The 25,496-nt window shown below is 43.0% G+C and overlaps 1 protein-coding gene across 1 annotated transcript; it reads left to right on the top strand.

Annotated features, from left to right (window-relative positions):
* The first annotated feature begins 905 nt into the window (after positions 1-905).
* Positions 906-25,339, top strand: LOC120032272 (leucine--tRNA ligase, cytoplasmic-like). The gene is made up of 32 exons (XM_038978291.1): positions 906-1,019; positions 1,306-1,427; positions 1,532-1,619; positions 1,733-1,813; positions 1,902-2,036; positions 2,146-2,307; positions 10,480-10,592; positions 10,681-10,744; positions 11,327-11,394; positions 11,586-11,811; positions 11,975-12,062; positions 15,341-15,417; positions 15,541-15,594; positions 15,710-15,850; positions 16,046-16,123; positions 16,305-16,390; positions 16,610-16,675; positions 16,853-16,935; positions 17,408-17,546; positions 17,845-18,057; positions 18,492-18,549; positions 18,714-18,777; positions 19,351-19,534; positions 19,664-19,754; positions 19,848-19,988; positions 20,286-20,426; positions 21,850-21,960; positions 22,431-22,541; positions 22,975-23,079; positions 23,808-23,903; positions 24,174-24,306; positions 24,662-25,339. The coding sequence occupies exons 1-32, from the start codon at positions 1,014-1,016 to the stop codon at positions 24,865-24,867; spliced, it is 3,531 nt and encodes a 1,176-aa protein (XP_038834219.1). The 5' UTR covers positions 906-1,013; the 3' UTR covers positions 24,868-25,339.
* Positions 25,340-25,496: the final 157 nt, after the last annotated feature.

Below are 25,496 nucleotides of genomic sequence, written 5' to 3'. Positions count from 1 at the left end.
TACTGCTTGGATTCATTACCTACGATAGGAATAAGCTGAAACATTTTTCTGTAATTAATTTCATTATTCTTTTGGCCCAATTTCATATTCACAAATGTAAATTTACAAACAAAAACAAACACATTTTCTTACACTACAAAAATAAATTGAGCTGTATTTTAAAACAATTAAATACTCTACTAACAAAAAAGCTGTTCGAATTATAAGTGTATGTATGTCCCTTAAGGTCTTTGTGTAATGTGATATTGTACCTCCTAGCTCAATTGTCCATTGTATATAATCTATATATACTTGTGTTCTCTCATGTACTCTCTGTATTGATTTGTTGTCAATAAAATAAAATAAATTAAATTAAAAAACTTTTGTAGGATTTCTCTCTTGTTTTGCAAATCTATTTAAAAATTCAATTTCAAAGTTTCAATAATACTGGAGCCAGGCCAGGGTTGACTCTTCACTCAGTTGGTAGGAAAATAAGACCTTGTCTAAAATCGTATCAAAATCATTTCACCCTGTTAAAAAAAAAATATATATATTATATATATATATACATATTTAAAAATATATATATTTTTTAAACAGGGTGAAATGATTTTGATACGATTTTAGACAAGTGTATATTGTCTAAAATCGTTGTCTAAAATCGTATCAAAATCATTTCACCCTGTTAAAAAAAAAATATATATTATATTATATATTATATATATATATATATTTTAAACAGGGTGAAATGATTTTGATACGATTTTAGACAAGGTCTTATATATATATAGTTTTATATCTTTATATGCGTGAAATATTCTTATTGTGTTTTTGTACTCCAGAGAATGTAGTCTGTGTCCATATGCTACGAAAGAGCCACTCGCTCTTACTACATTTCCCAGAAGTCTGCATAGGGTGAATGAGCTGTCCCTTGCTGTAGTGTAGATGTCATCAGCCAAGTGCCGAAGCTGGTGGCGTGGGTTTTCTTGACAGATTATCCGTTTTTACCGTTTTCTGTATATTTCTATATCAAGATGACGGTACGTCGTGGCTACTTACTCCACTTGTGCATGTATGATGTTTTTCAGGTTTAATGCTAGTCATATTATGCATAACTAGCCAACTACTTTGTTAGCTAGCACTTAGCTGCATTAGCATTAGCTAACTTGAACTAGCTTGCTAGCTAGCAGCTAACACGTTACTTTGAAAAGACGAAACTAGTCACCGGGAAGAGACCTACGTCTGGCTATCTAGTTAAGACGCCTATTTGATGTTTAATAATAATTAAAAAATCTACATTTAAATTATGCATTACATTAATTTTAGGAGCGGAAGGGAACAGCTAAGTTGGACTTCCTCAGAAAGATAGAAGAGGACATCCAGCAGAAATGGGAGAAGGAAAGAACGTTTGATTGTGATGCACCCACCACTATTGGGGAAAGCACCAAGTAAGTCTACTGGGACTGTTATTTTATGATCATCAACGCTCTATTTTAATTTTCATGTCCACTTTTCCCAACCAATTTGTAATGGACCACCCTCTCCTTTGTAGCAAAAACAAATACTTTGTCACCTTCCCCTACCCTTACATGAATGGAAGGCTGCATCTTGGTCATACTTTCTGCCTTTCGAAGTGCGAGGTAAGATTTATATAGATTTGACTTACATTTAGCACTATTAGTCTTATGTTCAATATCCTCTGTGAAAGATTAATTTTACAATTTGCTGACATATCTGTCTTTTTCTTTTGTAGTTTGCTGCTGGTTTCCAACGCTTGAAAGGGAAGCAATGCCTATTCCCATTTGGGTTGCATTGTACAGGAATGCCAATCAAAGTGAGTTAATTTTAATCACTTGTTTGCTGTGTACATTATACATGGTCATGGTTGGAAGTTAGACATTAAAATGTATTTTAATCCACAGGCCTGTGCAGACAAGCTGAAGAGAGAGATGGAGGTTTACGGCAACCCACCACAGTTTCCTGAGGAGGAGGAAGAAGAGGAGAAGCCCAAGTTTGCAGATGAGTTCATCATTAAGGACAAAGCTAAGGGCAAAAAGGTGAACTTTTTATGAAATTGATCCTCTGCGCTACTCATATTCTTGGGGGAAATTGTTCCCATTCATACACCATGTAATCTCATTGTAATCTCTTGTGTGTGATCATCAGAGCAAAGCAGTGGCAAAGGCTGGAGGGTCGAAATTCCAGTGGGACATAATGAAGTCTCTGGGGTTGAGTGACATGGAGATAGTGCCGTTTGCAAACGCGGCGCACTGGCTGGAGTACTTCCCACCCATGGCCGTGAAAGACCTGAAGATGATGGGTGTGAAGGTGAGTGATAATGTCTCGAGGCTGCCTGCTGGTTCGACTTAGGAGGCGCGCACACCACCAACCGCTTCCGAGTATATTACTCGCTAATGTTCAGTCTTTGGATAACAAAGTTGATGAGCTTAGAGCAAGGATTTCTTTCCAGAGAGACATCGGGCCTGTAACATACTGTTAAAGGAATTTAATTCCTATGTTTATCAACCAATTCAATTAAAACACTCTGTCCATACATAAGAATTTGTAAGATACTTATCAGCATAAAATGGACAGAAACCAGTCTCAAAATCAATCAATCAATAGCGTTTATTCTCGAGAGTACTGATCATATTACAATTTACATCAGGTTATATAATAAAGATAATGTCATAGGTTTTAATGTCCATCCTCCTCTCGGATACAATGGCAATACAGGTCACAGCCTCATTACGTTGTCTGCCACCTGTTAAACAATTTACAACCGGCCCAAGGTCTCTCCCCTCCCTGGGTAGAGACAGAATGTCCTGTAAGGAACACAGCATTCCAGCCTGTCTGAAGATAACTCCATTCTTTCTAATAAGGAACATATTATATTCAGCATTATGATTATAATAAGATTCATTCATCCATACAGTAACATAGTAGTATTCTGTTTAGTTATAATTCTAAGTCAAATGTATACATATTTTAGTCATTAAACACAAAAATCCCTTAACACATACTTTGTTAAACGAAAATATGGCTCTCTCGGGATACTCTGTCGGAGTCGGTGAAGCCAGCAGGATTTTCAATACATCGCGCAAACAGGAATAAATATCTCCAGGATACGGAGGGGTGTATTTCATGATTAACGACTCATGGTGTAATTCTAGGAACATACAGGAACTCAAGTCCTTTTGTTCACTCGACCTAGAATACCTCGCAATTAAATGCCGACCATATTGTCTCCCAAGAGTTCTCTGTCATTGCCGCGGCCATTTACATCCCACCTCAAGCCGATACCTCGACGGCCCTCAAGGAACGTCACTGGACTGACTTTATGTTAACTGGAAACTACATATCCTGAGGTTGCATTTATTGTAGCTGGGGATTTTAACAAAGCACATCTGAGGACTAGGCTGCCGAAGTTCTATCAACATATCGACTGTACTACTCACGCTGCTAAGACTCTCGACCATTGCTTTTCAAACTTCCGGAATGCTTACAAGGACCTCCTCCTTTCGGCAAATCTGACCACGACTCCATCTTGCTCCTCCCGTCCTACAGGCAGAAACTCAAACAGTGCTTTGAGCTATTCAACGCTTGTCTGACCAATCGGAATCCACGCTTCAGGATTGTTTTGATCACGTGAACTGGGATATGTTTCGGGTAGCTTGCGATTTATAATCTAGACGCATACACGGATACGCTGACTGAGCTTATAAGGAAGTTTATTGGAGATGTAGTACCCACTGTGACTTAAAACCTCTACCGCTTCTCTCTCCCGGATCCGGGATCCTCCTCATCAAAAAAGCTGACTAGCATAGCCTAGCCTAACGCGACAGGGATATCATATAATATAATTTTCATGAAATCACAAGTCCAATACAGCAAATGAAAGATACACATCTTGTGAATCCAGCCATCATTTCCGATTTTTAATTTTTTTTACAGAGAAAACACTATGTATTTCTATTAGCTAACCACAATAGCAAAAGACTCAACCGCATATTTTCACAATTTTTCTACCGCATAGGTGGCTATCACAAATCCGACCAAATAGAGATATAATTAGTCACTAACCAAGAAACAGCTTCATCAGATGAGTCTTATAACATGTTATACAATACATTTATGTTTTGTTCGAAAATGTGCATATTTGAAGTATAAATCATAGTTTTACATTGCAGCTACCATCAAAAATATCACCAAAGCAGCCAGAATAATTACAGAGAGCAACGTGAAATACCCAAATACTCATCATAAAACATTTATGAAAAATACATGGTGTACAGCAAATGAAAGATAAACATCTTGTGAATCCAGCCAATATTTCAGATTTTAAGTGTTTACAGCAAAAACACAATATAGCATTATATTAGCTTACCACAATAGCCAAACACACAAATGCATTTATCAGCAGCAAAAGGTAGCGATCGCAAAAACCAGCAAAATATATAAAATTAATCACTAACCTTGACCAACTTCATCAGATGACAGTCTTATAACATCAGGTTATACAATACACTTATGTTTTGTTCGAAAATGTGCATATTTTGAGCTGCAAACCGTGGTTATACATTGTGAATATGTAGCATCGATTCACCAAATTGTCCGGAGCTAGTTTGGACACTCACCTAATCTGACCAAAGAACTCATAAACTTTACTAAAAAATACATTTTGGACAGCAAATGAAAGATACACTAGTTCTTAATGCAACCGCCGTGTTAGATTTTTTTAAATAACTTACCATAACAAACAGCTTACGTTATAGCGAGACCGCCCCCGCAAAAAGGGCGGAAAATAGGACTCAACATTTTCCACAGAAATACGAAATAACATCATAAATTGTTCTTACTTTTGCTGAGCTTCCATCAGAATCTTGTACAAGGAGTCCTAGGTCCAGAATAAATCGTTGTTTGGTTTTAGAATGTCCTTTTCTCCTGTCGAATTAGCAACCTTAGCTAGCCATGTGGCGTGAACATGCCCATCTTCTCCTGACGCAAAGAAAGGAAAATTCCAAAAGTCGCAATAAACGTTGAATAAACTGATACAACTCGGTTGAAAAAAACTACTTTACGATGTTTTTATCACATCTATCAAATAAAGTCAGAGCCGGAGATATCCACCGTGTATACCGAACGCTTTTCAGAAGCCAATGTTGATGTCCTTCCCGCGCCTAGGTAGAGAAAGGAAATTCTGGTCACGTCATTCCAAGAGCTCTTGTTCGGCCTCAGATCAAGCTAGACACCCCATTCCACCTTCCACTGCCTGTTGACATCTAGTGGAAGGCGTATGCAGTGCATGCAAATCCATAAATATTAGGCAATTGAATAGGCAGGCCCTGGAACAGAGCATCGTTTTCAGATTTTTCACTTCCTTTCTGGAAGTTTGCTGCAAAATGAGTTCTGTTTTACTCACAGATATAATTCAAACAGTTTTAGAAACTTGAGTGTTTTCTATCCAATAGTAATAATAATATGCATATTGTACGATCTAGAATAGAGTACGAGGCCGTTTAAATTGGGCACGATTTTTCCCCAAAGTGAAAACAGCGCCCCCTATTCACAAGAAGTTAAAACCTACCCTAACCAGAAACCGTGGATAGATGGTAGCATTCGCGAACCACCGCATTTAACCATGTCAAGGTGACTGGTAATATAAACAGTGTAGTTATTCACACCAAGGCAATCAAACAAGCTAAACGTCAGTATAGAGACAAAGTGGAGTTGCAATTCAACGGCTCAGACACGAGACGTATGTGGCAGGGACTACAGAAAATCAGACTACAAAAGGAAAACCAGCCATGTCGCGGAGACCGACGTCTTGCTTCCGGACAGGCGAAAGACATTCTTTGCACACTTTGAGGATAACACAGTGCCACTGACGTGGCCCGCTACCAAGGACTGTGGGCTCTCCTTCTCCATGGTCGACGTGAGTAAAACATTTAAATGTGTTAACCCTCGAAAGGCTGCCGGCCGAGACGGTTTCCCTAGCTGTGTCCTCAGAGCATGTGCAGACCAGCTGGTTGGTGTGTTTAAGGACATATTCAATCTCTCCCTATCCCAGTCTGTTGTGCCCACTTGCTTCAAGATGGCCACCATTGTTCCTGTACCCAGGAAGGCAAAGGTAACTGAACTTAATGACTAACACCCCGTAGCACTCACTTCTGTCATCATGAAGTGCTTTGAGAGACTAGTCAAGGATCATGTCACCTCTACCTTACCTGCTACCCCAGACCCACTTCAATTTGCTTACCGCCCCAATAGATCCACAGACGATGCAATCGCCATCACTCTGCACACTGCCCTATCCCATCTGGACAAGAGGAATACCTATGTAAGAATGCTGTTTGACTATAGCTCAGTATTCAACAACATAGTACCCTCCAAGCTCCTCATTAAGCTCATGGCCCTGGGCCGGAACCCCCGCCCTGTGCAACTGGGTCCAGGACTTTCTGACGGGCCGCCCTCAGGTGGTGAAGGTAGGAAATATCACCTCCACTCAGCTGATCCTCAAAACTGGGGCCCCACAAGGGTGCGTGCTCCTCCCCCTCTCTTGTACTCCCTGTTCACCCATGACTGCGTGGCCATGCACGCCTCCAACTCAATCATCAAGTTTGCAGACGACACAACAGTAGTAGGCTTGATTACCATCGATGACGAGACAGCCTACAGGGAGGAGGTGAGGGCTCTGGGAGTGTGGTGCCTGCAAAACAACCTCTCAGCCAACGTCAACAAAACAAAGGAGATGATCGGGGACTTCAGGAAACAGCAGAGGTAGCACCCCCCTATCTACATCGACGGGACCGCAATGGAGAAGGTGGAAAGCTTCAAGTTCCTTGGCGTACACATCACTGACAAACTGAAATGGACCACCCACACAGATTGTGTGGTGAAGAGGACGCAACAGACCCTCTTCAACCTCAGGAGGCTAAAGAAATTTGACTTGTGGTCTGCACAACGCATCACCGGGAGCAAACTACCCACCCTCCAGGACACCTTCAGCACCCAATGTCACAGGAAGGCCAAAAAGATCATCTAGGACATCAACCACCCGAGCCACTGCCTGTTCATCCCGCTATCATCCAGAAGGCCAGGTCAGTACAGGTGCATCAAAGTTGGGACCGAGAGACAGAAGCGGTTTTTCAGTCTCAAGGCCGTCAGACTGTTAAACAGCCATCATTAGCACATTAGAGGATGTTGCCTATAGGCATAGACTTAATCTCTGGCCACTTTTTAAGGAATGGAACACTTTTTAATGTTTACATATCTGGCATTACTCATCTCATATGTAATTACTGTATTCTATACTATGTTAGTCAGATTTGGGTATATGTTGTGTAATTTGTCAGATATTACTGCACCGTCAGAGCTAGAAGCACAAGCATTTCGCTACACCCGCAATAACATCTGCAAATCACGTATGTGACCATTCGATTTAATGACAAGAAACCAGTAAACTGAGCTTGTTTCTTGTATGCAGTACCATGAATCCTGATGTTAAAGGGTAGGGAGCAAAAACGTAACATATGGATTTGTATTAGTATATGCATTTAAGTCTGAATTCCTCACCTCACTTTTTTATATTTCGAGTAATTACATAAAACCGATCAGAATGCCGATGTCATGCCGGAAAATGTTTTTCCGTGGAGTGGGTAATATGGACGGCCTTGCAAGCCAGCCTGTTCCCTATACTGTGAACTCTAACAGAAATAACAATGTATAACTTAAAATTAAACAATCGTTGGCACTGATTACTACTGGTTTCAATAAAATGTTCAGCCAATTTACAAGCAAATACTTTATGAATTTGTTACAAATCAGCTTGCAAGGTTGCTAGCCAACTTGCCTGCTAACATTAGCCCTACCAGCCAGTTGAGTCAGCCAGTTGCTATCAGCGCCTAGCTTACAGATGCATTAAAGTAAACCAAAGTTTGGGAAATGCATAACGCCATCTAACCAGTTATCAAGTAATGTTACCGGTATATGCAGTTGCCTTAGCCAGCCAGTTAAAGTTAGATATTTTTGCCTGTTCACTAGCCTAGCTAGCCAACCACCATGGTCAATATAGCTATGTTATAAGCCAGAAATCAACACCAACTAGTCTAGCAGAGGCAGGATCCCACAGAACACAAAAAAAGCCAGCCGATATAAAGTAGAGACTTACCGATTGACGGCTGAGTTAGGAGCGAGGCGCTTCAGAGCAAGAGACCGCTTCACTGGTCGAGGGAGAGTCAGCTAATCCAATAGCGATATAGTGTGGTAAATCCAAGTAGATAGATTCCAGAGGCAATAATCCATAGGAAGAACGGGTCAAAAAATTGACCAAACAAATTGGGGGATGAAAAAGAAGTCCAGGCAAGGTACTAAACAGTTCAATCAGGCAGAAATGATTTGCCAGAGGCAAGCCTGTCGCTGGTATAGGAGAAGTCAGAGCAACCTAGACTGGAAAAGCCGAGCAGGATCATGCGTCCCCCATGTGTGGGGAATCTGGTTGTTTAAGCCACATTGAGATTGGTGGATTGTAGCTCACCACTACCAACATTCGGTCTGTATAGCTAATGGTTAACGTTAGCCAGCTCAAGTTAGCTAACGCAGAGTAGATTCTCCATATGATGAGAGTACATTGTGTGCAGTTTAGAAGATATCCTGAAATAAGTAATTAATATGTGAAATCATAACTGTTTGTAGTTATAGGTAACCAGATCGTGACCAATGTTCCCTTAGTTACAAAATAAAATTAAGCAAATTTCACGTCTCCTGGGCCCAAACTTGAACATTGTGGAAATTCTATGCAGCTTCCAGCTCACACGTTTACTGTGAACACTGAGACTGTACCTGCTTTAAGTTAGTTTTAAGTGGTCAAGTAGGCTACTGTGGCTATTTGATCATAATAGGCCTACCGTCAAGAACAATGGAGAAAATACATCCCATAACAGCTTTAACATGGAAATAGCTGTTTTCATTCAGCCTACTGTAGCACCCAATGTATGGTGTTCAATGTGGGCCTACATTCCATGAGACTTTTGAAAAAAACACGCATAGCTTGATATTACCCTGTTTATCAACGTGTCCTTCAGACAAGGTGACTTAAAATGTTGTTTGGTACAAGAAACCACTTTCAAAATAAAATACATTATTCCCATACCATTATCAGAATCAGAAATGATGCTATACTCTGCCTATTGGCTACTTAGCTTATTGAAGCCTGTCTCAAAATACAACACTGCCCCTTTAAGACAAAAGAAACAGCTCTTTACCTGACTCGCTCTTCAAAGATGTTTAGAAATGTACACATTTTGGCCTCCCGAGTGGCGCAGCAGTCTAAGGCACTGCATCGCAGTGCTAGCTGCGTCACTACAGATCCTGGTTCGATACCGGGCAGTGTTGCAGCCGGCCGCAAACGGGAGATCCATGAGGAGACGTAAAATTGGCGCAGCGTCGTCCGTGTTAGTGGAGGGTTTGGCTGGCCGGGATGTCCTTGTCCCATCGCGCTCTAGCGTCTCCTGTGGCGGGCCAAGCGCATGCACGCTGACACGGTCACCAGGTGTACGGTGTTTCCTCCGACACATTGGTGTGGCTGGCTTCCAGGTTAAGTGAGCATTGTGTCAAGAAGCAGTACGGCTTGGCGGGGTCGTGTTTCGGAGGACGCATGGCACTTGACCTTCACCTCTCCCGAGTCCGTGCGGGAGCTGCAGCGATGGGACAATTGGATACCGTGAAATTGGGGAGAAAAAGGGTACAAGAATAAAATAAATGCACACATTTTATTCTCTTGTAGGAAGCAATCACTCCCCTATTGCTGACTACAAATGATCTATAACTGGGCTAATAACTCCATAACTAGACAGAATATGAACAAAATGTGCACACGTGACTACATGCAGCTCTCGCTTTGATATCAAAACAAGCGCATCTACTCACGACCGCTCATGCTGTAAACACAGTCCAGTTCAAAGTAAACGGCACAGATCCACATCTGACAATGGTCTTTTTGCATCTAGGCCTAATGCAGCTCTGTTTATGCCGCACCGGTCTCTGTAGAGTCCGGGCTGAGTCGTGCGTGTCAATGCAATAGAATCCTGCTCTGATGCTTTCTTCTGCCTACAACAAAATCTCTTGCATTGTTCATTTTGGTATGTTTCATTGAAAATGGGTAATACTGCGTTGATTGGATCACAATTGCCGCAGTTAAGGGAAACGTTCATAGTGCTAACAGGTAAAACTAGAACAGTGGTCACCAACCTTTTCTGAGGCAGTGTAAGCCCGAGATCTACCGCTCAGATTTTTTAAAAACATGACTTAAATGTATGCCTATGCAACGTTAACCAATTAAAAACAGTACTGTAGCAATGACATCCATGTATGACTATTTGAAAGTTAAGTGTGTGGTTCTCAAGTTAAGATTCAGACCTAAATGTACAGATCAACAACCATTACTACACTTTGAAAGTATTTCAGGTGCTGTCCAGGTTCTTAAGCATAATTATATCACAGGTGGACTGGCGACGCTCCTTCATCACAACCGATGTCAACCCTTTCTACGACTCCTTCGTGAGGTGGCAGTTCATCACCCTGAAAGAGAGGAAGAAAATCAAGTTTGGTAAAAGGTATGTTTAGAACTTGGAAAGGTTTATTATAACCTTGCAATGCGTAAACCTTGTAGCATTATTACATTGATTCGATAACTTTTCGCAGGTATACCATCTACTCTCCAAAAGATGGACAGCCATGTATGGACCATGACAGGCAGACTGGAGAGGTGAGATTTTCTTTCTACTACATTACATTTTATTCAACACATGCTTCGGAAACAACAGATAACAATGAAATGCTTACCTACGGGCCCTTTCCAACAATGCAGAGAGAAAGAAAATGGAGAAATAATAATAAATGCACAATGAGTAGTGATAACTTGGCTATATACACGGGGTACCAGTACCGAGTCGATATGCAGGAGTATGAAGTAATTGAGGTAGATATGTATATATAACTTGGAATAAAGTGACAGATAATAAACAGTAGCAGCAGTGTATGTGATGAGTCAAAGTTAGTGCAAAAAGTGTCAGTGCAGATAGTCCTGGTAGCTATTTGGTTAATTATTTAATCAACTATTTAGTAGACTTGGCTAGGGGGTAGAAGCTGTTCATGGTCATGTTGGTTCTAGACTTGCTGTAGCAGAGGGAACAGGTTATGACTTGGGTCGCTGGAGTTTGACAATTTTTAGGGCCTTCCTCTGACACTGCATGGTATAGATGTCCTGGATGGCAGGAACATAATCTCAAGGAGGTTTTGTCCCTCTTCTGTGTAGCTGCAGCTCTATAATAAAGTTTTTACATTCTAGGGAGTTGGACCACAGGAGTATACCCTCATCAAGATGAAGGTTGTAGAGCCCTACCCTGCAAAACTAAGGTACTGTATGTAGCAGACCAGACAGTGTATTTTTTAGCATGACCTACATTGTCATTGATATGATATACAATCAACTTTGTCACATTTTAGACCTAGCAGTTTGGCCTGATAGCAGGTAACATTTGTTGCTAGTTGGGGAAAGACTACCATCCACCTTGTGCAAATACTCTTCTGAAAACTGTTACCCTCAGTGGCCTTAAAGGCAAGAACATCTTCTTGGTGGCAGCTACTCTCAGACCAGAGACCATGTTTGGCCAGACTAACTGCTGGGTCCATCCTGACATCAAGTACATAGCCTTTGAGATGGCCTGTGGAGACGTGTTCATTAGCACGAGGAGGTCAGCTAGGAACATGTCTTACCAAGGCTTCACCAAGGAGAACGGCAAGGTTACAGTCATCATGGATGTTCTGGGAAAGGTGTGCACATTTAAATTACATCCTTATGTTTAAGTGTCTGCACACACACTTACGCAATAATGTACGTTAAATAGCCTGAGTTCCCTCTGACACGCACGCACAGTGTGACACTATGTGACCACGCACTCACATAGTGGTAAATGTCTTTTTACCTTCTCTGTAGGATATTCTGGGATGTGCTCTTAGTGCCCCGCTGACGTCTTACCGGACCATCTATGCCCTGCCCATGCTTACCATCAAGGAGGACAAAGGTATTGGAATAAAGTCTTGAGAAGGCTCCAAATGCCGCTTTTTAACTGCATCCATCCTGTCTCTGCTAGAGCACATTGAGACGGCTTGAGGCAGTCCTCCTTTTTAAGAGCTAAAGTGAAGGAGACATAAGTCATTGTAGAGCACAGTGAACATTGCTGAGATGGACAACAAAGATGACTTTTTATTAGGGGGTAGATCAGCTTCCATCAATGTAATTGCCTGCATCATTTCCAATCCCCATATTTTATTGATAAATCTTTTTTCTGTGTCTTTATTATATTCCCCTAACACTACCACCCCTCCCCTAATTGAAGTCAACTAATGGAGAACAACACTTAGGCTTTTAACTGCATTCGGGAAGTATTCAGACCCCATGACTTTTTCCACGTTTTGTTACGTTACACCCTTATTCTAAAATGGATTAAATTGTTTTTCCCCCCCTCAATCTACACATAATACCTCATAACGACAAAGCAAAAAGGGGTTTAGACATTTTTGATAAATTATAAAAAATAAATCATATCACATTTACGTAAGTATTCAGACCCTTTACTCAGTACTTTGTTGAAATCAAATCATATTTTATTGGTCAAATAGACGTGTTTAGCAGATGTTGTTGCGGGAGTAGCGAAATGCTTGTTTCTAGCTCTGACAGTGCAGTAATATCTAACAATTTCACAACATATACACACATCTAAGTAAAGCAATGGAATTTAGAATAATGGAATTAAGAATATATATGAACGAGCAATGTCAGAGCGGCATAGACTAAGATACAGTAGATAGTATAGAATACAGTATATACATATGAGATGAGTAATGCAAGATATGTAAAGTTGATTTAAAATGACTAGTGTTCCATTTTATTAAAGTGGCCAGTGATTTCAAGTCGTATGTAGGCAGCAGCGTCTATGTGCTAGTGATGGCTATTTAAGTCTGATGGTCTTGAGATAGCTGTTTTTCAGTCTCTCGGTCCCAGCTTTGATGCACCTGTACTGACCTCACCTTCTGGATGATAGTGGTGTGAACAGGCAGTGGCTCAGGTGATTATTGTCCTTGATCTTTTTGGCCTTCCTGTGACATCGGGTGCTGAAGGTGTCCTGGAAGGCAGGTAGTTTGCACATTTGGCAGCGAGTCTTCTTGGGTATGACGCTACAAGCTTGGCACACCTGTATTTGGGGAGTTTCTCCCATTCTTCTCTGCAGGTCCTCTCAAGCTCTGTCAAGTTGGATGGGGAGCGTCGCTGCACAGCTATTTTCAGATTTCCGGAGATCAGGTTCAAGTCCAGACTCTGGCTGGGCCACTCAAGGACATTGAGAGACTTGTCCTGAAGCCAATCTGATGTTGTCTTGGCTGTGTGCTTAGGGTTGTTGTCCATTTGGAAGGTGAACCTTTGCTCAAGTCTGAGGTCCTGAGCGCTCTGGAGAAGGTTTTCATCAAGGATTTCTCTGTACTTTGCTCCGTTCATCTTTCCTTCGATCCTGACTAGTTTCCTGGTCCCTGCTGCTGAAATACATCCCCATAGCATGATGCTGCCACCACCATGCTTCACCGTAGGGATGGTGCCAGGTTTCCTCCAGACGTGATGCTTGACTTTCAGGCCAAAGAGTTCAATCTTGGTTTCATCAGACCAGAGAATCTTGTTTCTCATGGCCTGAGAGCACTTTAGGCGCCTTTTGGCAAACTCCAAGCGGGCTGTCATGTGCCTTTTTACTGAGGAGTGGCTTCCGTCTGGTCACTCTACCATAAATGCCTGATTGGTGGAGTGCTGCAGCGATGGTTGTCCTTCTGGAAGGTTCTCCCATCTCCACCGAGGAGCTCTGGGTTCTTGGTCACCTCCCTGACCAAGGCCCCCCCCAATTGCTCCGTTTGTTCGGGCGGCCAGCTCTAGGAAGAGTCTTGGAGGTTCTAAACTTCTTCCATTTTAAGAATGATGGAAGCCACTGTTCTTGGGGGACTTTCAATGCTGCAGACATTTTTTGGGACCCTTCACCAGATCTGTGCCTCGACACAATCCTGTCTCGGAGCTCTACTGACAATTCCTTTGACTTCATGGCTTCGTTTTTGCTCTGACATGCACTGTCAACTGTGGGAACTTGTATAGACAGGTGTGTACCTTCCCAAATCATGACCAATCAATTGAATTTACCACAGGTGGACTCCAATCAAGTTGTAGAAACATCTCAAGGATGATCAATGGAAACAACATGCACCTGAGCTCAATTTAGTCTCTTAGCAAAGAGTCTGAATACTTGTGTAAATGTTTTATTTTTTAATACATTTGCAAAAAAAATCTCCTTTTTTCTAGTTGTCATTATGGGTATTGTGTGTAGATTGATGAGGGGATTTATTTTTTGATCCATTTTAGAATAAGGCTGTAACGTAACCAAATGTGGAGAAAGTCAAGGGGTCTGAATACTTTCCAAATGCACAGTAATATACATTTTACGGACACAGTATATTTTACAATAGGTCTCTTTTTGTTTTTAATCCCATTATTCAGCTCCCCTCAACCCCCTCCCATCAATCTCTGAACACCATCCATTTTATTTTTAGATTTATATTTTTACTCAGCTGTGATGTTTCACAAGTTCTGAACCTTTCTATTCTCGTTATTTCTACAGATTGTAAATATTTTTTTTGGCTAAGAGTATTATATTATTGATTGATTGACTAGGACTTTTAAAGTCACCCAACAGTGTGATTTGCAGCTTTGTCTCCGGGTAATGTTGCAATTTTTCAGCCATTCCTGAACCTGTGACCAAAAAAAATCTACGTATGGACAGTACCAAAACGTTGCTATTATTTTGGTAAATTGAAAAATGCTACATTTTGAATCCGTGTCGTATTGTGTATCAGTTATCGCTATATGGCACAGCGGTGACATTTTTTGTCCTTTTTAAACTGGTCTACTTTTTTGTTTATCAAACATTTCTTTAACTAATTTCGGTCTTGAACGCAGGGCCGACAGACAAGTTGTGACTTACTGATGTACACCTGAGGGGATGCTGCACTATGAGTCATTACAATTAATCATTTTGGTCCGCTTTGCTCCAGGCGTTTACATCTGCATCAAAATGGTGTGGCTAAATTGAAATATCAGAATGCAGATATCTATGGCTTTGTTCGCTCCAATGTGCATCTTCCTGTGTTTGATAGAAAAGGCAGTGACTTTCTCAGAGGACACAGCAGGGGCATTTCTTGTGGTTTGTAGATGTTGGTTTTGTTAGTCATGTGACTTTGGTCCACTTTTGTGACCCCCCCCCCCCTCTCCCAGGCACTGGAATTGTCACCAGCGTACCGTCCGACGCACCTGATGACATCGCTGCCCTCAGGGATATCAAAAAGAAACAGGTGACACTAACTGTACAGAACTGTGCTCGTTTGTGGCTACTGGTCTGTTTTAGTTAACCTATGCATTGCAAAATGTGTTTTGGTTGGTGATGTAATTGGAGATTACTTGTATTCCTCTTATAGGCCCTGAGAGAGAAATATGGTATCGAAGACAAGATGGTCCTACCTTTTGAGCCGGTAAGCTTAAGTCATACTTGACACCCTTGCCTTGCCTCTCACGTCCTTTATCTGGTCCTAAATGATCAGACAGTGCAGTATGTGCCTAATATTCACTGTTGCCCTACTCCTCCAGGTGCCCATCATTGAGATCCCTGGCTATGGGAACCTGTCTGCTCCTCTGGTGTGTGACGAGTTGAAGATCCAGAGCCAGAATGACCGCGAGAAGCTGGCAGAGGCCAAGGAGAAGGTTTACCTCAAGGGCTTCTATGAAGGGGTGAGTCCTAATGGCTACACAGAACATCTCGACTATGCATGCGTGTAATACAATGCAGCTTTATTTATCCCCGTAGAACATTTCAGGATATTGGGGGCTATAGATGTGCATCAGAGGTATACAACATACAATAGTATATGAAAAATCAACATCCACATTCTCAGATTTTCTAATGAATGGTCTTTTTTTTCTCAGATCATGCTGGTTGAAGGCTACAAGGGCCAAAGGGTGCAGGATGTCAAGAAACCCATCCAGAAGATGATGGTGGAGAAGGTACCCTGGTTGACATCAATTATTTGATACCAATCTATTTATTGCGTCTTTATTTTCTGCAACTATGTTTACAATGTGGTGCTGTATGCTACTGTTGGTTCTTTCTCTGACCTGTATGATGTGTTTGATACGGTTCTTTATGTCTCTGTTTTCTAACTGGGATCTCTACCAATGTTCCCAGGGCCAAGCTTTGATCTACATGGAGCCAGAGAAGCAGGTGATGTCACGCTCTTCAGACGAGTGTGTGGTGGCACTATGCGACCAGTGGTGAGTATGGGAGTCTGAAAATACTCCCTGATTTATGGTCGTTTTTCTGTTTTGTGTCTATTCACTGATAGCAATGGTGAAACGGCGCGATATTCAGTGTGGATCCAAGGCTCCCTGACAGCGACAGCATAGACAAGTATCTAAGGGTAATTATTAGGGAAACTCTAAACTGAACATTTCTGAGCCAAATTCCTAAAGTATGTGGTGTCTGTCTGACAGGTATCTGGATTATGGAGACAAAGAGTGGAAACAGCAGGCCATGGAATGCCTGAAGCCACTGGAGACGTGAGTCATTCCGCTGTTCTGTCGCTCAACTACCCCAGCTCCCTTCAGTGACTATACCACTGCTAACAAGCTCCTTGTCAAAGGAATGTGTCAGTGTGTTGACGATTTTGTTGGCTGTGTGTCTGGTCAATACGGATATGTTCAAACTGTGCTTCCTGTATATGTTTGACTCTTTAGGTTCTGTGACGAGACGAGGAAGAACTTTGAGGCCACTCTGGACTGGCTCCAGGAGCACGCCTGCTCTCGTACCTACGGACTGGGTGAGGAGGGTGACAGGCGGTGGAGGAGGGTGACAGGCGGTGGAGTTAGTTTGTCACAACACAGCGGGTTCTGTGCAGAACCGGGAGGTTTTACTGACCATGTGACCATACAACTCTGGGCCTTGTTATAGCTATAAAATACAGTCTGTAACTAGACCCCATAGAGAGTCACATTGTCAGAACTTTCTGGGACCTCTCACGTCCAGAGCATCTTTTGAGACCATCAGTAACCGTTCAGAGCCTTTTTGGAATTTGCATGGACTTAAGATGGAGACAAAATACCCACAATAAGGAAGCATTTTTTAGGAAGTCATGTGCCAAACTGCAGGAAGGACACGTTTCACATGCTTAATGATCAGTTATCCATTTCATTGGTGGATTCATTATGCTAAGCCATAGTAATGATATGATAAGCATATCCCTTACCGTTCACATTAAGTGTTTTTTTTTTTTGTACTGCTTGTTGTCATAGGTACAAGGTTGCCGTGGGACCAGCAGTGGCTGATCGAGTCCCTATCTGACTCTACCATTTACATGGCCTACTACACCGTGGCTCACTTCCTCCAGGGGGGAGTGCTCAACGGACAGGGACCCTCACCTCTAGGGATCAAGTATGCGCCACTCGACTCTCACACGGTTGTCTTATTTAGCGGCGATAGGCATCTGTGGATGCAGATGGATGCAGCATGTTCAGATGTCCTTTTAAACATATTGCAATGGAGAAAGTTTGTATTGTAGTAGTTGGCGATGTATATGATAATCATGTACTGTTATGCACATGTATACCTTTTCGAGGAAGAGGATAAATGCGCTGTGCCAGAATTCTGAATCCCTATTTGGTTATGGATACAGTACTATTGGAGCCACTACATAATCTGAGTCTGTGCCTGCACTCTCTCTCTCTGTAAGGCCAGAGCAGATGACCAGGGAGGTGTGGGACTTCATCTTCTTCAAGAGCTCTCCCTTCCCCAAGACGGACATCCCCAAGGAGCACCTGCAGAGGCTGAGGAGGGAGTTTGAGTACTGGTACCCCGTGGATGCCCGTGTGTCTGGGAAGGACCTGGTGCCCAACCACCTATCCTACTACCTGTACAACCACGTGGCCATGTGGCCCAATGACAGGTGAGACGTACCACCTTCCTGTCTCTGCCCGCCTGCCTGCTTGCCTCTCTCTGGTGCTAGGGCTGCTGCAGGGGTACAAGTCCGGTATTCCTCCTAATTAATATAATAGTTTAGATTTAAACGTTTACATGCTTTGCTAGAAGAACGTAGGCTTACATAGAGGAATTTGAAGTTTGAAATGAAACGAGACAATGGTAGCCACAACCATTCAAAAAATTAACTGGTGCACATTGTTATAAATTTATCGTTATGGTGATAATTCAGTACATTTATCGTGATACGGATTCTTGTCCATATCGCCCAGCTTTAAGCCTAATGGCAATTCACTGCAGGGTCTAATCAGTTATGGGTTTGACGCCTTGCAGATTGTATGAATGTAAGACAATTTCTCCAGAGTCCCATGATTTTCAAGGAGATTATCTTTGTGTACACAGCGGAAAATGGCCGCAGGCAGTCCGAGCCAATGGTCACCTGTTATTGAACTCTGAAAAGGTGTGTTTTTGCCTTTCTCAAATAGATGTTAACTGCAATGAACTCTCCTTTTTCTGTCTCCTGCTCTGGCATGATGGGAGCAGTGTGTTTGTCTGAAGACGTCAGTGTCTTGCACAAAAAGCGTGTGTGTGATCCTCCTAACGATCTGTGTTTGTATTCATCAGATGTCTAAATCCACGGGCAATTTCCTCACTCTGAGGGACGCCATCGCCAAGTTCTCTGCTGACGGTAAGCATTCCAGCCTCTTAACACAATGCTTCCTAATTGCTAGGAAGCTTTATGAGAGGAGCAGTCATTTATTCCCGGAAGTCGTTAGCATAATCAATTAGTTATTCTTTACTTCTCAATGTTTCTCCTCTGATGGGAGGGTGGCTTGCTTTATTTGGGGAACAGAAAGGGGAGCAGAGCAGTGGGATCGCTTCTCCTGGCTTCCTTTTGATCTCCTCTTCCTACTTGGAGAATAGAAATCAATGCCATCTGTTCCAGAGTGGTGATGGGAGATGAATCATTTTGAGATGATGCCATGCCTGAGGCTGAGTGCTTCGTTCTGGTTATTTATGTAGACGTTGGACTGCCTAAATACACTGCGCTCTTCACATACTTTTGTAGAAGACAGGAGAGGATGGAGGGGAATTTTTTTGACGCTCTGATTGTTATTATGCATCATTTTACAAATTGATCAAACTCAGCTTTTTTAGTGTCAAAGTGCTTGTTTCTAGCAGTGCCGCTGTAATAGTGTGTTTGTGTTTAACACTCAGGGAACGCACACAGTCTTACCATGTTGTGTGTTCCTTTGCCCAGGGATGCGCATGGCCCTGGCGGACGCGGGAGACACAGTGGAAGACGCTAACTTTGTGGAGGCCATGGCCGACGCTGGCATCCTGCGCCTCTACACCTGGGTGGAGTGGGTCAAGGAGATGATAGCCAATCAGAACAACCTGAGGACCGGGCCAGCCGACACCTTCAACGACCGTGTGTTCGGCAGGTACAGTCGAATGAGACAAAAATGAGTGTGGATTCGTCATCCAAACTCCAACTAATTGATCTCTAGCGAGGATAAATGTCTGACCTTAGAATAGTTCTAAGACTGGTTGACTTATTTCCCCCTGTTCAGTGACATGAATGCAGGCATCATGAAGACCGAGCAGCACTATCAGAGGATGATGTACAAGGAGGCGTTGAAGAGCGGCTTTTTTGAGTTCCAGGTAACAAGCTGACATCTGCCAGTGTTTGGGCTGTGTGCAGCGTGCCCAATCACCAGTGATGAGACCCTAAACTGTGTGTGTGTGTCCTGGCAGGCGGCCAAGGATAAGTACAGGGAGCTGGCCATCGAGGGGATGCACCGGGACCTGGTGTTCCAGTTCATTGAGAAGCAGACCCTGCTGCTGGCCCCCATCTGCCCACACCTCTGTGAACACACCTGGGGTCTCATGGGCAAGGTAAGGGTGACAAGGCTCACAATATGACAACCTCTAAAGGCCATACATCCATATCAGAACCTTGTCGGGATGAAAGGCTATACTTGGTTTTCCGAATAACAACACGTTTTTAATAGGTTACGCATGTACCTACTGTAACTAGTTTCTATACAGTTTCCCCTTTCGCAGTCCAGTTACTTTTGGCTTAAACAAAAGGATGTAGGATCAGCTTTCCCTACTGAAGTTAAAACCGCAACCCCCTCTCCCCAAAAAAGGTTGTGGTCATAAATATTTCCATAATACCCCCTCTCTCCCCAGACTGGCTCTCTGATGAAAGCATTGTGGCCAGTGGCAGGTCCAGTAGACGAGGTGCTGATGCGCTCTTCTCAGTACGTCATGGAGACAGCCCATGACCTAAGAATACGCCTTAAGGCCTACCTGGCACCCCCCAAGAGCAAGGTAAGACCTATAGCTACCTGGCACCCCACTAAGAGCAAGGTAAGACCTATAGCTACCTAAGAGCAAGGTCACATCATTAACGCTCTGCCAAGGTGCAGAGAGATCTGGGCACACAGCCAACAGGGAACTAGCCATTTTATTGCAATGACAATACATTTGTACCAGTACCACAGTAATAGCGTGAGTGAATATTAATGTGTGCTTTATGGAGCTGAACTAAGTTTTGAAATGCACCTTTGTGGTTAATGTTTGATGAAAAGCCTAATTGTTAAATGAGACACAATGGTCCTGCAGAATCTTCTCCCTTTCACAGAGCACATTGAGCCAGAAAACAAGTCGCTTCATTAAACCATGACAATACCAGGCCTTGGCTACAGGCAAATCTCACTAAGTTGAGCAGCCATTCCCCGATAGTGACATGTTAGATCTCATTGTTTTAGTAATGTTCTCACAGCACTGCAGAGACCAATGAGCTCTCACTCTCAAATGGATACAGTCCTAGACAGATGTTAACCTGATGATGGTTGTGTAGTAGCCTGTTTTAGTGACAAGCGTGTATGGCGGAGCGCTATATAGTCATAGCTTCTAGCATGTATGTTTTTTTTTTTTCAACCTTGTCTACATTTTGACATTCCATTAGTAAGTGCCTGGAGGCAGCAGGGAGCACAGATCCTATAATTCATATATGATTCTAGCTATATGTAATTATATGGCAAAGGAGAATATTACAACTTGAAGCTCTCTTTCATACGTTTTATTCGAGTTGTCCTTTTTTTATTTTATTTTTTTACAACATTTGTATACTCAATCGGAAATTACCCATACGTTTCAATCGCACTATATAGCTGAACTTCCGCGATACGGATTGAATCGTGACCATCAGTGAGAACAGCTCTGCTTCAGAGACATTCAGAGACCATTAGACTAGCTGTAGCATCCTGCCATGGGGACTAGACATATTTAATGTGTGGCTCACACACACCCTCCACTACTCATCTCAGAAGAGAGGGGTGGGAAAAGCGAACGTGAAGGTAAAGTGTCTAGCATGGTGACTGGAAGAGACGACAGCTGTCATGTAATATGAGTTCACGGATGCCCGGCTCCACTTGGCACAGAGACTGGTTTACACAGTAGCTTTTAGAGCGGGATAATGACTACTGCCGATAGGTTTCAGCAGAGGGTGATCTTGTATAACGGGAGTGGAGTAGGCTTGGCAGCATTAACTAGAGTGACTTTTCTCAGTCATGTCATATTAATCCAGGCGGTGTGATAATGGATGTCAGGCTGGATCAGGACTGCCTGCTCTGATGCGCATCGCAGCCAGGGTAATGCTACTGCTGTTGTTTAATAAGACTGGAACAGTACTAGCAGACTGACTGAGCTCTCCGTTTTCCGTCTCTGTCTGTGTCCCTCCCCTCAACAGAAGGGTGATGTGAAGCCCATGGCCAAGCCCTCCCACTGCACCATCTACGTGGCCAAGACGTACCCCTCCTGGCAGCACAGCGCCCTCTCGCTGCTGGGAAAACACTACAAGGCAAGTACCAACCCCCAGGAATCTGCCTGATGGGGAATCATACAAGGCAGACTGGGAATCTGGGGGAAAGAATCCACTATGAACCTGACTCAACTAGGTTTTTAACCTGAGCCCCAAAGGACACCCTATTCCCTATGTAGTGCACTACTTTTTTACCAGGGCTCATAGGCTGAGTCCTATAGGTTTGTGGTGAAAAGTAGTGCACTATATAGAGAATAGGGTGCCATTTGAGACGCATCCTAAGTCTGTTTAGAAATAGATAGTTATAAAATGTGAGTTCAAGCTGTTCCCTCCTGTTGTTTTGGGGTGGAGTTGCTACAGAATGGAGAGACCCTACTGTGAGCTGTGATCTGCCCAGAGGCAGAAAATGTCATTCTGCTGACAACCTGGAATCCCCTTGATGATAGACTCTGACACTCTTCCCCCCCCCCCGTTCGTGTGTGTGTGTTCTTCCCTGTGTGTGTGTTCAGAGCAACAAGGGCGTTCTGCCTGATAACAAGGTCATTGTCATGGAGCTTGGCGCCCTGCCGGAGCTCAAAAAGTACATGAAGAGAGTGATGCCATTCGTGGCCATGATCAAGGTGAGGCTGAGGACAGGAGGGTTGGCCCTTTTCTGCTCCCCCAGGGCCCTGATCTATGGTGGGGTGGGGGGTGTCTCACTATAACACAGTTCTCGGCTGACCTCTGCCAGGCTCTGCATTCTCACAAGGAGACTAATAAGAATAAACATCTCTCTGTACAGTTAAGCACATCGAGGACAAGATTTCCTTCATTAAATCAATTGTATTCATACAGGGGCAGCACAACAGTGATTTGCTAGCCTTACTCAGTGGTTGAGCTCAGCATGGTGTATTGCTAGAGGTATGGCTGTGCCAAAGTGATCAAACAAACCAGCCAGATTGCCTGTGTTCCAAGCCAGATGATTGCCTGTGTTGACTGTAAAACCGTGCTGTATGTCAAATGGATGTGAACAAGAGAGCTTTAAGGCTAACTGCTGTGTGTCGTGTTCCTCAGGAAAACCTGGAGAAGAATGGCGCCAGGGTTCTGGACCTGGAACTGGAGTTTGACGAGCGGGCCGTGCTGCTGGAGAACCTAGTTTACCTGACTAACTCTTTGGAGGTACACCAAACACTCTTCCCTCACTTTCTCCCAGCACTGCACGTTTCATGGAATATGTTGTGGAGGACAACCTGATGTTCGTTCTCTAACTCTTAGCCCCCGGGTAATCACTGAAACAAGTGTATACATCCATCAAGCCGTTGTTGTTAAACAGCCCTCGTTCCTGTTGACTTCTCTTTTAGTTTGCCTGTTCGTTTATCCCTCACCTCGAGGGTGGAATGCGGCTATTTTGTATCTGCTTAAGAGCACGACTGTCCATACAGCCCTATGTGTTTTATCAATCTAACCTATTTCCCACCTCATTCATTATCCAAGCTAATTCCCCACTAGGGAAGTGTACTTTATTAGTACTGTATTGACCAGAGTGATTCAGCCAGCCCCCTTTATTTAGAGGCATCTATTGGCACACAAAGATCTAGTTTGTAATCCCCTCTGTAGCCAGTCTCAATTATACTGAAACGACAACAGTTGCCTTGAATGTGCAATCAGGGTAACTTTGCTGCAGCGCCAATCGCTTCAGGATTTCAGGCTAATGCCAATGCTCTTTTATTTGCCCTCCCCCTGTTCACCACAGTATGAATTTGGAACATTTTGAACACACTCTGCATGTCACACTGGCCCTGTCAAATATTAAACTACTGTGCTAATCGTTTCTCCCTCAATCTTTCTCATTCTCTCTCGCTTTCTCATTCTCTCTCTCTCTCGCGCTCTCCTCTTTTCATCCCCAGCTTGATCAGATAGATGTGGTATTCACATCAGAGGCAGATGACAAAATAAAGGAGGACTGTTGCCCAGGGAAACCGTTCAGTGTCTTCAGATCCGAAGTAAATCCTACCACTATTTCTGCTTAATCAGCCCTCCACACAGATTTTTGCATCATTATAGTTGCATCAGCAGAGTTTTGAGAGACATCTTTTTATTTTTAGACCATTCATCATTTTTTTCTTAAACCACAATGTGCACTTAAACATTTTTGAAAGCCATGGTAAATAATTCACGACAACATGCATATGCATGTCCGTATAATGATTTGAACACTTGGTGAATGATGCATTTAGTTCAGACCAGTGAGCTGTGTGTTTTGTGTCCCCTAGCCCGGTGTGGCAGTGTCCCTGCTCAACCCCCAGCCATCCAACGGTCTCTTCACCACCACTATTGACATCCGACAGGGCGACAGCAGAGACGGCATCATCCGTAGACTATCCAAAGTCAACAGATTCATTAAAGGTATGTTATTAAACCCCCGAGGACCTTGCGACTTCACTGCTTTCTTATTGATACCGTGTAATTGAACCATATTTTATCATGGTTTGTTAATAGCCTGCCCTGGGCTATTGCTGTTTTCTTGTTCACTTTTCAAGTTAGTTTTACTGAGGGAGTATACATTGTTCTTTTAGATGTACTAATTGTTTAAGTCTAGTAGTAATTAGAGGAGTACCCTGCTCTTAGTTTCCGTACAGTAACCTCTGATCATACAATTAGCAGAATGTGGTTATTTTATGGGTGCTGTTCAACACGTTCCTTATGTCCTGTAGACCTGACTGACGTGAAGCATTTACATTGTCTTCCTGTCCCCTTGCAGACCTGTCCAAAGTGAAGCTGATGCGCTTTGAGGACCCTGTCCTGGGGCCTCGCCGGGTGCCCGTCCTGGGGAGGGAGGAGCAGGGCAAGCTGCCCATCTCTGACAAGTCGTCCTTCAGCATCAGCCTGGCTGACAGGAAGGTCCTCATGACAGACAATGGCCTCAGCATAGACATAGGAGACACCCTGGTGTACCTGGTACAATAGAGCACAGGTCTTGGGTCTGTTTCAATACTTTTACAATGCTTCCATCCTTGAGGAAATCACTGGTCTTTCAAGGGCTAATCTAGTCTCATAGATATCAGTAATTACCTCAAGGAAGGTAGGAAGGATGCATGTTAAAACCATTTGAACAGGGCCCTGCTCTCTGTAGGGGTGAACAGCAGGAGGCTATAACAGAATGACAAGACAGTAACATCTACAGCAGAAAAATGCTATGTGCTCTTTGACATACACAGCTCTGTGGAGTATAGCCAGGAAGTAGTCTTGCCTTTTACCTTTTCTATTCAAGTGGTTAAAAAATAGAATGTGTACTCGTGTCTTGTCCTCTCATCATATACAAAATGCAATTATGTTGTTTCAGCGATTCAGTGTCTCAGGATGTTTTAAGGAATGGACGAAAGAGTAATTGTACAAGGTGACGTGAATTTTCCTAAATTAAATAAATCTTTAACGTATTTGGCTGGTGCATTTCTTTATTTTCATCCATGTTGGGATATATGTCCCATATTATAGTCACATTGAGCTCCCTCTGCAGTGGTCCTCTAGGTCAGGGTTTCCTGAAATCAGTCATGCAGTTGAAACACGGTCTACCTCTGTCTCTACTTTGTTTCTAT

Source organism: Salvelinus namaycush, chromosome 3, assembly GCF_016432855.1.
Source record: "Salvelinus namaycush isolate Seneca chromosome 3, SaNama_1.0, whole genome shotgun sequence".
Lineage (NCBI taxonomy): Eukaryota > Metazoa > Chordata > Actinopteri > Salmoniformes > Salmonidae > Salvelinus > Salvelinus namaycush.
The sequence above is the reverse complement of the archived record's forward strand: the minus strand, read 5'-3'. Positions and strand labels throughout refer to the sequence as shown.